Raw genomic sequence first — 11,708 nt, forward strand, 5'->3', positions numbered from 1 at the left:
GGAAGAGCACTTTGAGACAGAAATGCAAGGCAGGTGCAGGTAGCTGTATCTCAGTAACCCCTTGGCTACGTGACTGCAACTGAATAGCACGGCATGTAATTTTACAAGCTGATTAGACTCTGGCTGTGGATTGTAGCACACCCTGAAGTTACCTTCTAGCAGTTGCCGTAGTCTTTTGGCATCTCCCTTGTTCCTGTCGGTGTTCCATGTTTATTTGCATCTTCACAGGCAGAATAAAAATGACAGGCTGAGAGATTTTGAAAAGTGGTGATTGGAGGCTGTGCTGTCTCAGGATTAAAGGAAATCCAGAGAGATAAGTCTAAAGTAGGTGTAGCTTCTGCCCACCTCCTTGCCCTTTCTCTTCAACAAAGACAAGTTGTACAGGAACAATTGTACAAGAGCTATCTTGTGTCCATAATATGACTGCAAACCGTTCGTGACAACCCTCCCCACTGAAGGCAAGGCTCTGGTCACCTTTTTTAGCAGCTGGGCTGAAGATGAAGCATGAACTAAGTTCTAGTTGCAGATGAAAGTGTGTACAGCAAGAAGCAGAGGGCTCTTTCATGGCCCCTTGGTGACTTTAAAAACAGAAACCGTTACTTTGAATTCACAGCCAGCCAGCTTTGAGGACAGACTGTGCAGTAGCTGAATCATCTTTGCTCAGGAGCACAAGAAATACTCAGAGCAGGCTGGCTGCAAGTTCAGCCTGACCCTAGCTTTAATGGCAGATGTACTGAATTACAATCACCAAGTCTGCAGGTGGTCAGTGGTGAGGGGAGTGTGCCTGCGCCTAAGGGCAGGGTGTGACACTGCCCTTCCACAGTGGGTCACATTGCACGAGTCATGCACTCATCCTTATGTGAAAATTGGCTGGATGCTTTCCTCAGAAAAATCACTTCTCATCAGAAAATTGCTTTTCATCGGAACGTGCCAGTGTGAGCAAAATCTTTGGGTTTTGTTGGGGAGGCACGTTTCTGGGAACGTTGCTGTTTTGCTGGAATTTTTCTCGGGGAAGGCTTCTTCATTTCACAGCAATAGTTGGGAGGAGAGAGGGTGGTGACCCAGCACCCGGTGTTCCAGGTGCTCCCGCAGGCTGGGACAGAGCCAGGTGCAGGCTTCCACCCTGCCTGCTCGGGAGCAGGAGCTGGGTCTCTCCCGAGCCGGGCAAGTGCCCCAAGTGTTGGGCTGCTGAATAATTGGAAGTGTGTGTGGGGGGGGTGTCTGTCCTCTGAATCTCTCTGCAGACATTCACTGAAACGGGTGGTTCAGCCTCAAGCCCAAATCTGAGGGGAACACCCTGAGCTGCTGGGGTGGGACTGTCTCGCTCTCTGCAGCACTGTGTCCAGGCTGTGGGCAGACCTTGTGTAGCAGCCTCAGGGACTTTGTCTGCAGGTCCCTTAATGCTGATCTCCGGTGCTGAGACCTCGGTTATGTCAGAATTTCAAGTTCCACATTTTTGTTAAAAAAGAGTTTGATCTGATGTGCTCAGAGAAGCACTTGAAATACAGGACCCAAAAGGCTCAAGTAACAAGGAGCAAGTGGAAGAGAACAAAAATATCATTTTGGAAATGTCATGATTTTAAAGCTTATGTAAGTATTTTTGTATGCGATGCCTCTCATGTTTGTTTTTTTTTCTTAACATATACATTTGACAGGGAGGGAAATATTCACTACGGGGGGAAGTGGGCAGCATTGCAACTTCTTCCTTGAAAGTACTGTGGAGCTGCTGACCATACAAAAATATGTGTGCAAAGCAACACAAGAACTGGAGTGGTTAGAGGTGATCTGGCTTTTGACATCTTCTAATGCCAGAGGGGGGAGATGGCGTCAAAGCCTGCAAGAATCTAGAGGAGAGTCAGAATTTCTTCTCAGGAGACCAGAGGATAAAGGCAGGGTCAGGAAGTCACACAACACACAGTGGAGAATTTTTCTGAGGCGCAGTACGGAGAAGTACCAGTGAAAGGGACCCTGCAAGCCAAACCAAAACATTTCTGAATGATGCCTGCAATTTTTAGACAGACCATACAGAGCAATGAGTACAGCTGGATTTGAACTCCAGTGACACCGGCATTTCTTTTTGTAATTTTCCTTTTGCCAGAGAACCCTTTGGCAAAGAAAATGTTTCTCCAGAAGAAGGGTACTGCGGTTGGCTTTTTGACAGCAAATTTCTATAAATACAAGTGAAGGAGACTCACTTTAATTTGACTGCATAGAATTATTCACTGAGACCTTCCTTCATTTCTTTTCCTGTGCTCTGAGTTGACATTAGTATATGGCCCCAAAATCCTTTGCAACTGCAGATATTTCCCTATACTCAAGTAATTTCTGCACAGGAAAAATAAAAAAATCTACTTGCTGTTTGAAAGAAACACATATACACACTTAAATAAACATAGACGTCTTGTAAAGAACAACTGTTTCCATATATTTTTATTATACCACTGCTTTTTGTAATCAAAAGACTAAGATATTGTTTATTTAATGGCATGGTTATATGCACATTAAAAAAAAAGGAATGTTAGTCTTTTAATATTAAAGAAGTGCAATGGGGGTGTCCTTTGTGCTTGCCATTCATGCTATTTTTTGTTTAGAACTCTAAAAGACAAAAAGAAATCAAATTGTTATGAAAACCAAAAAAAGGTTTTCCTGTGCCCAGTTTCATAAAGCTAGATAAGAAAAAGTAATCATAAAAATGTATCCATTAGATTACAAGATGAAGAAGTCTGGCTCGTTAGTATGAGAGCTAGCTATTTTGCTTACAAAAAGTAAAAAGCAGTGTAGTTGTTAATGTACATGTTTATGGCCATGAGTTGGTACAGCTTGATCTTTTTTGAGAACATACAGATTTGATACAGACCTATTTTGGGCAGGATGCTATCCTATTCTGTTAGGACTTGTTTTTCTCATATCCCAATCGCTGCTGATTAATTCTTGATTGCTTTTTTCCATCTGTGTGTGTGTGTCTTTCTGTGCATTTTTGTTTTGTTTTCTTGAATGGAAAAAAACCTAAAAACCCTAAGCAGAGTTACAGCATCCGGTTAGACTCGAATACATAGTTAAAAGTTTTAGAAAGAGAAAAATTGCCTTTTTTTTTTTTTTTACAATGCTGTAATCAAGGGGAAAAAACTGCAAGGAAAAGCAGCTGCAGCTGAAAGAAGCAAAGCGTAAAGAGCATGAAACACGTTTTTGCTGTTATTGTTTTTATTTCATCTGAGGATAATAATAGGTCATACCTAGATGATAGTGAAACATGGTCCAAGGGGCAGGAAGACATCTAATTAGTGAAAAAAAGGCCTCTGGCGGGTTAATTGACACACAGGTCTGTTTCCTAAAAGCCTGTTCAGACCCTCTTATTCTCAGGACAGCCGTCGGACAGAGCCTGGCTTGTTCAGATTGCAATAGGTTAATAACAATACTGAGAAAGACTAGCACTTTGCTGAAGATAATTATGCATTAGCTAAAAGACGGGATTGTTTCATCCCATTAAAATGAACTCTGTGTAGCAGAGCATTATCGCTCCACTCTACTGAAAGTAAAGATTTCGGCATTCACAATGTTAGCTGTCAGCAGTGGATAGTGGGAAGAGCAGAGAAAAGCCAGAGCCCACCATCAGCTCTGGATGGAGTACATTTTAGCTCTTCATTACAGTGATGGACAAAGATGCCAGCTTGGTTCTTCTGTGTTGCGTGACCCGAGCTTCAGATACTGCCAAGCTTCTCGTGCTCAGCTGAGCGAAGGTTGCCAGGCTGCTCCTGCGCTTGCGTTTTTGATGTAGTTCTGCAGGAAGATTGGAGACATAAATAGCAAAGCTGGAGGTTTGTGAACCTACACAGGATAAACATGTCAGAGTGTGGGAGGGCAGATAGAGTCTTCCAAAAGTGATCTCCACTGGCAGTCCATTAATGAGGAACAATTTTCACTCCTGTTTGCTCCCACACCAAAACTCATACACAGAAGGACTTTGGAGAGTTTCCTTTCCTTATGCACGAAATAGAGAGCGCTGGCGGAATTAGGTGCCAAATTAACTATTAAACGCCCTAATGTCTTTGTAGGTCCGTTCCAAGGCTAAATTCTCCATAGGCTTCACTGACTTTCCTTAAACTTTTAGTGGCATGAAAATTATATGCGTGCACATCAGAATCCAGAACACTTCCTGCCAGATAGGTCTCTTAAGGCAAGCTACATCTTCGTTTCCATACGTGGTGGTCCAAGTAGTGATGTACCTTTCAAAGAAAGCGAATTGCACATTGGGGTTTTTTTCCTTCTTGCCATTGCTGCTGCTTTGCTCAAGCCATAGCTATTCTTCTATGGGTTGTCTTCCTAATGTCTCAGCCTGATCCTTTTGTGGAAGGATAGTATCAGGAATCACCTGCAACCATTGCCCTTAGGTGTGAGATCAAGCATATCCTGATGAGAGATTCCCAGGCAGCAGGGCTCTGGGACAGTATCGGTCTGATGGCTGGTTTCTTGGTAATAAGGTGAGGAGTTACAGTGGCACGGGCAGAGACCTTCCGCTGACTTTGTGAGCTTTGGCTCTGGCCCACAGAGTTTTTTGTGCGGTGGTGTGAAAGCATCTTGGTTCTGTATCTGATGGGAGAGCCTGACAGCTTAATTATGCTGTGATAGGACCAAAGCCCCTATAAACAAAATGTTTTGTCCTGTGTGTTATGATTGTGACAAAAGTACTTATTTATGACCAAATTAGTTTGGTGAGGCAGATATAAATAAAGCTCCTTCTAGTCTTCACACCTATCAAAATTAGGAAGTTAAAGATAGGCTGAGCTACTACACTAGTAAAACAAGATTACCCTTCCTCCCTGCAATACGCTTAAAATCTTGACCGCAATTTCAATGGGACAAGTAATTTCTCTCTCCATATCAGCATGACCCCCTGGGAAACAGTGGGAGGTACATCATATGCCAGTTGAAACTGGGATACAGAAAAAGCTATAAATACAAGGCACTACAACCTTTCATTGTGTTTAATACAAGGACCATAAGCGCCGGCTCTGCGGATTCCTTTTCACAGTTTTTTTTTCCTGTTGACATCTCTTTAGTCATTATCTCAATCTCTTCTGAAGCGTGAAATGGGGAGGGTGCCTTGGCATTTTGGTTATCATGTTGAGGTGACACAAGGCTTTATACTCAATGTGATGACACTGCTCTTGCTGCCAGCAGTGCAGCAGCCCTTGAAACGTGTATCCAGTCACTCCCCGACATTTTGGGGAATGCTGTAGTTAGCGAAGAGGGCAAAAGTCTCATCACTCCTTTGCTGTTTTCTTTCCCAACAGGGAAAAAACTGTGCATAAACACTGGAGAGGGATGAAGTTAGGATGTGGTGCTGTGCAGTAAACATTTCCTTGGCTCTGCCTAGCAAAAGACACCTGCAGTGAGCATGTGGGCAGAACTCTTTATAGATGTGCCAGGTTCTCAGCTTCTCCAGTGGTGAAATGGGGACCAGCTTGACACAGCCTCGCCACTCTTGAGTGGTATTTTATTGCTGTAATTTAGCATAGGTGAGCAAAATGAGGTTTTACATTGGTTCCTGATACGTGTTGCATCCAGTGGGAGTCACACACCCCACTAGCATGGATGGACTCCTACATGCTTCCAAGAGTTTTCATGAACTGTTCAGAGTCAAACTGGCTCACTGAATAAATATACGCTTCCCTTAAATACACACTTGCCTTCCGCTCAAAGCCCCCAGAGCATTAACACTTTTATATGAGCATTTCCAGAAGAAACAGCACTAGCCCTATAATTGTCTACATCAAAATCTGTTTATTTAAAGAAGCTGATCATTATTCAGCTGGAGTTACTGACAGTGATATAGCAGAGAATTGCCATAGTATTTGTGCTGTTGAATTAACAATCAAAGAGCAGCCATCACCAGCATTATTGTTTATTGCAGTTCCAATGCGCCAAGGCTGGCTTGTTTACAGGCATTGTAACTAAATAACCAGAGTTCTCTTTATTTTCCACTAAGTGAGCCTGCAGGGAAGAGCACCTTTTCCAGTGCCTCAGAAAGCTTGGGGAGGGCATTGTGGTCATTAGTTGTTACAGGTGAGGTAATTAAAAATGCTTATCTCTCCGGACTTTCCCTCTATTCTTGTGGTACTTTTTCTTTTAGAAATACCTATATTTATCAGTACATTATATAAGCTTTTGACTATAGGGCTAGTGTGTTAATAAATGTTCACTGGAATATAAAAAATATTCTATATTCTGTGAATAATAGATTATAGATGATTCCAAGCACATAACAAAATGCTGTAGGTGTTTATGAGCCATTCATAAGCAATTTATTATTGATAAGGAAGGGAGGGAGGGATCACCCATTTATTAAAATCCATGAATCCTGTACTAATCCTTTCTAAAGGGCGTTAAAGGCTTGGTTAGGAATGAGGTGTGAGCCACTGGTCTTTCAGCAGTGGGCTGTCTGGCCAACAGCTGATACCATCACACCAAATTCTTGGCAGCCTCAGGATACTCCTGAGCATCGTTGACCTGTCCTGCAGCCAAACATGTAGCTAGTAGCTCTGGTTTTAGTTATCCGGTCCAGCTGCTCTTAGCAGCGATGATTTTACTTTGATACCTTGCAATTCGTATCGATTTCACGTGGTTCTTTCCTTTAAGAACTGCCACTCTCTGTTTCTTTGGTTCGCTCCCTGGCTAAATCTTTTTCTTCCCTCTTTTCTGTGTTTCCCGCTCCTCTTCTCCCCAGGGCGAATGCTCACGGAAGTGCTATGACATCTTTGTGCTGGAGACGGTGTGCGTGGCGTGGTTTTCATTTGAGTTCCTGCTGCGATCCATCCAGGCAGAGAACAAGTGTGCTTTCCTGAAAACCCCGCTCAACATCATCGACATCCTGGCCATCTTGCCTTTCTATATCTCCCTCATTGTGGATATGGTCTCCACGAAAAACAGCAGCAAGCCCAGTGGGGGAGCTGGGAACAAGTACCTGGAACGAGTGGGCCTGGTGCTGCGCTTCCTGCGGGCTCTGCGCATCCTGTATGTGATGAGGTTGGCGCGGCACTCGCTGGGGCTGCAGACGCTGGGGCTCACCGTCCGCCGGTGCACCAGGGAGTTTGGGCTCCTCCTGCTGTTCCTTTGCGTCGCCATGGCCCTCTTCTCGCCGCTGGTGTACTTGGCTGAGAGCGAACTGGGAGCCAAGCAAGAATTCACAAGCGTCCCCACCAGTTACTGGTGGGCTGTGATCTCCATGACAACTGTTGGCTACGGGGACATGGTGCCTCGTAGCATCCCTGGACAGGTGGTAGCCCTGAGCAGTATCTTGAGTGGGATTTTGCTGATGGCTTTCCCAGTCACGTCCATCTTTCATACCTTTTCCCGTTCCTACAGTGAGCTGAAGGAGCAGCAGCAACGAGCAGCAAGCAGGCAGATGCGCCAGCTAGAAGAGGGCACCAAACTTCCAGGTGGTGACAGCACACAGGGGCTCGGTGTCACGTTCCCACCAGATGCTGCTGGGCAGGAGGGTCAGCCTGCGATGGACCGGGAAGCCAAGAGAAGTTGTTGACTCTGAACAGCTGAAGACATACATTCGCAGCACAAGAAGCAGTGGACAAGGCAGGTCAGTTCTGCAAGAAGAACCTCCTGAACTGCATAAACGAGGGGCAGACACACACAAGGTTGTCTCTGAAGACGAACTTTAGATCTTAAGGGCCCTCTGAAAAGTGCCCATAGAAACTCTACCAAGTACAGCTCTGCTCCATCGCTTTTTGTAGGGCTTTTCTTTTCTATTGAACAAGTGTTTTTGGCAACCCCGAAGGAGCAGCCATTGAATGTAGCCAGCCAGGAGAACGTAACATGAAGCACAGCCTGTGCCGGGGCGCCATTCGGCGGAGCAGCCAGCGTGCCGCCTCCTCCCTGCTCGGTGACACTCCATGTGTGAGGGGCTGAACGAGGGGGTTCCCTGTGCTGCAACACCCCACGCACAGGGGGGTTGTTTTAGCAGCTCCGCCAAGAACACAAACCTCAGACAAGCCAAGGTGTGAGGGCAAGAGAAGGGCAGAAACATCCCTTCAGCTTTCCCAGGGGCTTGGTTTTGTCTGTTTTACTGATCAGGCCTGGGCTGCCAGCTGCCAGCTCTGACTTGTGCGCTAGCGCAGTATGCATTATTTAGTAAATATGCTTATTTACCACCCTAAGCTTTGTATCTTAGCCCCATGACAGAAATATACATAGACAATCTTCCTGACTGTGGTACTGAATGTTAACTTGTTTTTTTTTTTCTTTGCTAACAGTTGAATATAACAAATATCTTTACAAATCACGCCATTTCTCCACTTTATGTTAACTATTTCCATCTCTCATGTATCAAAAAAATGTATTTAACAGACGACTAAACATGAACTACACGCAGCCCAAGAAGGGAAGGGTGATGTTAAACCAGCAGCAACTCCCAGCTCTGCATACTCTTCCTCAGCAGTGGTGGCTGCGCTGACTGCAGTCATGTGCAAACAGGAGTAGTCCAAACCCGGTGAAGTCAATGAGATGCCTTCAGTGGGCTCTGGCCCAAGCTGCAGCATAGCAGCTGTGCTCTACATGAGGACTAGTCTTTCTTTTTTTCCCCTACTAAGAAAAAGACAATCCTGTCATCTAAAAATTAGAATTATTTTTCTGGCTCTTCTTCCTAATTCTCAAAAGATTGAAGTCAATTTAAAGGGAAGACGAATCATATGGTGGCATCTGCATGTTTGTTTACTGATGCCAGCCCCACGAGCTCTCCAGCCCCCTCCCTGGAGGAGCTGTGTAGCTGGTCCCAGTCAGCGTGCTGTGTGGGCCTTTCAGTGCTCCTACAGGTGGGATACGGTCAGGGGATGGAGGGAAATGGAGCACGACTGCATCTTGTACCTACGCCCCCATTTGTATTAAAGCCATGCAGTGCCGCCCTCCATATTCTCCTCCTGCCAGGAAGGGAACAAAAGCTGATGTATTGAAGATGGGATTTGTCTGGTTTGGGTTTTTTTTTTTCCTCAGCATATGTTGTAACACCAATCCTACATAGTAAACTCCCGTATTAAGCCATTCCTTGTAGGAATGGAGCAAGGAAAAATAAAAGGTTATACTTTATTTTAATAAAAATTAGAAGCTTTGTTGCTGAATGCTCGCCTCTGATGATTTGGGTGCTGGGGGGAGGTGGTATTTCGCCGTACTGATGTGAAGCCATGCGTGCCGGTGCTCCAGCCGGGGTCCCATGCCACTGGCCCTCTCTGGCCCATAGCAGCCCTGATACTGCTCCTTTGCAGCCATAGCCAGGCCAGACAGCCCCGAGCAGCGCAGTGGGGTCACTGGGCCAGGTTACACAGCTCGGAGCAGCATGTGTGTTACACACACAGCTCGCTGGTGAGTGCTGCAAGAGATGGAGGCAGCAAAACTGAGCCCCCCCCTACCCTGCAGGCTGCATCTGGGTCTCCAGATCCCCAGCTGTATTGAACTACAAGCAAACTGGACGCAGCCACAGGTGCCAGGGCTCTGCCCATCGTTCACAGCCCACCACCGAGAGCACATCCTCCTCGCTTGTGCCAGGCGAGGAGGGCCAAGGGCTGGTGGATGGCGCATGGGCTGACTCAGAGTCCTGGCAAAGCAATACCAGCACTGGGTTGCTATGACTCATGAAAGATTTTAATTTTATTATTTTTTTAATCCTGATGCAGGCATTTCTTGCATTAAGGCTTATTAAGGTTTGGCATCAGGGATACAGCTTTGCAGCTGGCTAAATGCAAACCAGCAAAGTGAATAGTGTGTGGGGGCAAAGTGTGGCATGATGCTGAGGGGCAGCGGTGCATTTTATGGTGGCATTTGGGTGCTCAGTCTTCATGTACTTTGGTTCATGCAAACCAGGTGCTGTTTAGTGCCACATCTCTGGTGTGAATGCAGTGATCATGGCTAGTGTGCACGGAGGGTGCAGAATACATCTCCTCAAGGTGGTGAGGCCCACGAATGATCAGCAGCATTAGCTTACTCTTAGAAGAGCCATGTTGGAGTAGACATCCTTGCAGAATGAAGAGTCTCACGCTTGCAGTGTTAGCAAATAACCATGAATGAATGCCACTTTTGGCCACGCAGCATGAAAAAGCAGCACTGGGGACAGCTTACTGCAGCTCAGCAGCTGTGTAGAAAAACAGATTGATGACACACACTGTATTATTGCTGTGCTCCATCAAGTTGCTATTGTCCTACAATAGTGAGGTCTTTGTATTTTTCAAAAGGCACATAATTAATTCCAGCATGCACAGAGTTTTAATAAAGTGACAAAACCCACTCATTCTGTCTGTTAGTCAAGGCCTGGCTTTTAATAAAGTTTCATTTTAGCTATTGAGATGACAGATGAGGAAACAAATATAAACCAGGAACCTTTTAAACAAATTATTTTTGGAAGCTGTATAAAGCTGTGATGTACACATCGCCAAAGCTACCCAGAGGAGAGCGAGTTTCACCCAGCGTAGCTGTTGTTACAGGTGATGCTTATTACTTTTGATCAGCCGCTGGAGAAGTGTTGGTTTTGTTGTGTATGCTTTTGTTGTTTGTTTCTTTGACACCGCACACACATGATTTAAGGCCATTTATCTCTAACTATAATAAATGCTACACTGCTGTCTGCATGCATGCCGGTGCCAGTGGGTAGTTATATCTGTTTCTTTGAAACACAGCCTAGTGCTTCATGATTGTAGCACATTGGTTTTGCCCCAAGGAAGAAAAAAAATTCCTCTCTCCTATGGGACAGAGACTCATAACGCATGTGAGCGAAGCTGCCTCTTCTACACAGCTGCCTCGGTGGCAGCACGCGTGGGCCTGGATGTACAAATTCTGGAAGTTGGCAAAAATAATCATCTGAAAACCATAACTACGTTTGAGAGCTAAGGATGCGGTAACTGGTAAAGGGACAGACTTAGAGGGAACAGCACAAAGTCAAACACAACTCCTTCTGCTCATACAGCACAGGTGCACAGCCATCTCCTACCTCATAGCAATCTCAATTAAGGAAAAGCACTAATCGTAAGAAAAACATGACACTGGTATCATCCCCTCAGCAGTAAGCCGGACAGAGGTTGCTGTCTCACACTGATGAGGCCAGAAGAGGCATGGTCTATGGCAGCCTCACAACAGATGCTTCATGGGGGCAAAGTATCCTCGGCTCTCACAGGGCCCGGCGCCTACAAGCTACAGCCTTAGAAGAGTATGAAGCCTTGGGGCGGAAGAGGAAAGAGGCAGATGGAGGGGCTGATGGGTAGAGAAATCCAGTGTGGTTCTGCTGGCCCATCTGAGGCTGAGCAAAGCCCCTTGGTCTCCCAGCACAGCTAAGCCGACTCCACGTAAACTGGGGCAGGGTGGGGTCTGAACTCCTAAGTCTGTGTTTGCTGTCAGGGCATTGCCAGATGCTGACATCCGCTTGGGACCTGGCTGCTTTACAAGGCTGTTTCCAGGGAGATCTGCCCCTGCTCCAGGGTGTGCCTCACATTTTGTTCTAGTCCACGTCTCTTATTTACTGCTGTTGGCACAGGTATCCAGGCAGTGTGTTCATTGGCATATTGTTGAGTTACACATTAATGTCTTCTTTCTGTTACAGAAAGCCACCAATAAAGCTACAGCTGTCAGTCAGGTCCTTGAAGCCTTCTTGGCACTCAAGCCTAAGCTAAGGATCACAACCAAATTCAACAAACAGCATCTGTGGGCCATCTGTTTCT

At 45.7% G+C, this 11,708-nt stretch overlaps 1 protein-coding gene across 1 annotated transcript in view; it reads left to right on the top strand.

The window, feature by feature from the left end:
* Positions 1-9,116, top strand: part of KCNG2 (potassium voltage-gated channel, subfamily G, member 2) — a 54,840-nt gene extending 45,724 nt beyond the window's left edge. The window contains exon 3 of the mRNA XM_009324477.1: positions 6,725-9,116. Coding sequence (XP_009322752.1) covers positions 6,725-7,537 — 813 coding nt within the window. The 3' untranslated portion in view covers positions 7,538-9,116. The remainder of the gene's footprint in view (positions 1-6,724) is intronic.
* The last annotated feature ends 2,592 nt before the right edge of the window (positions 9,117-11,708 follow it).

The sequence above is a fragment of the Pygoscelis adeliae genome, unplaced genomic scaffold (genome assembly GCF_000699105.1).
Source record: "Pygoscelis adeliae isolate BGI_AS28 unplaced genomic scaffold, ASM69910v1 Scaffold95, whole genome shotgun sequence".
Lineage (NCBI taxonomy): Eukaryota > Metazoa > Chordata > Aves > Sphenisciformes > Spheniscidae > Pygoscelis > Pygoscelis adeliae.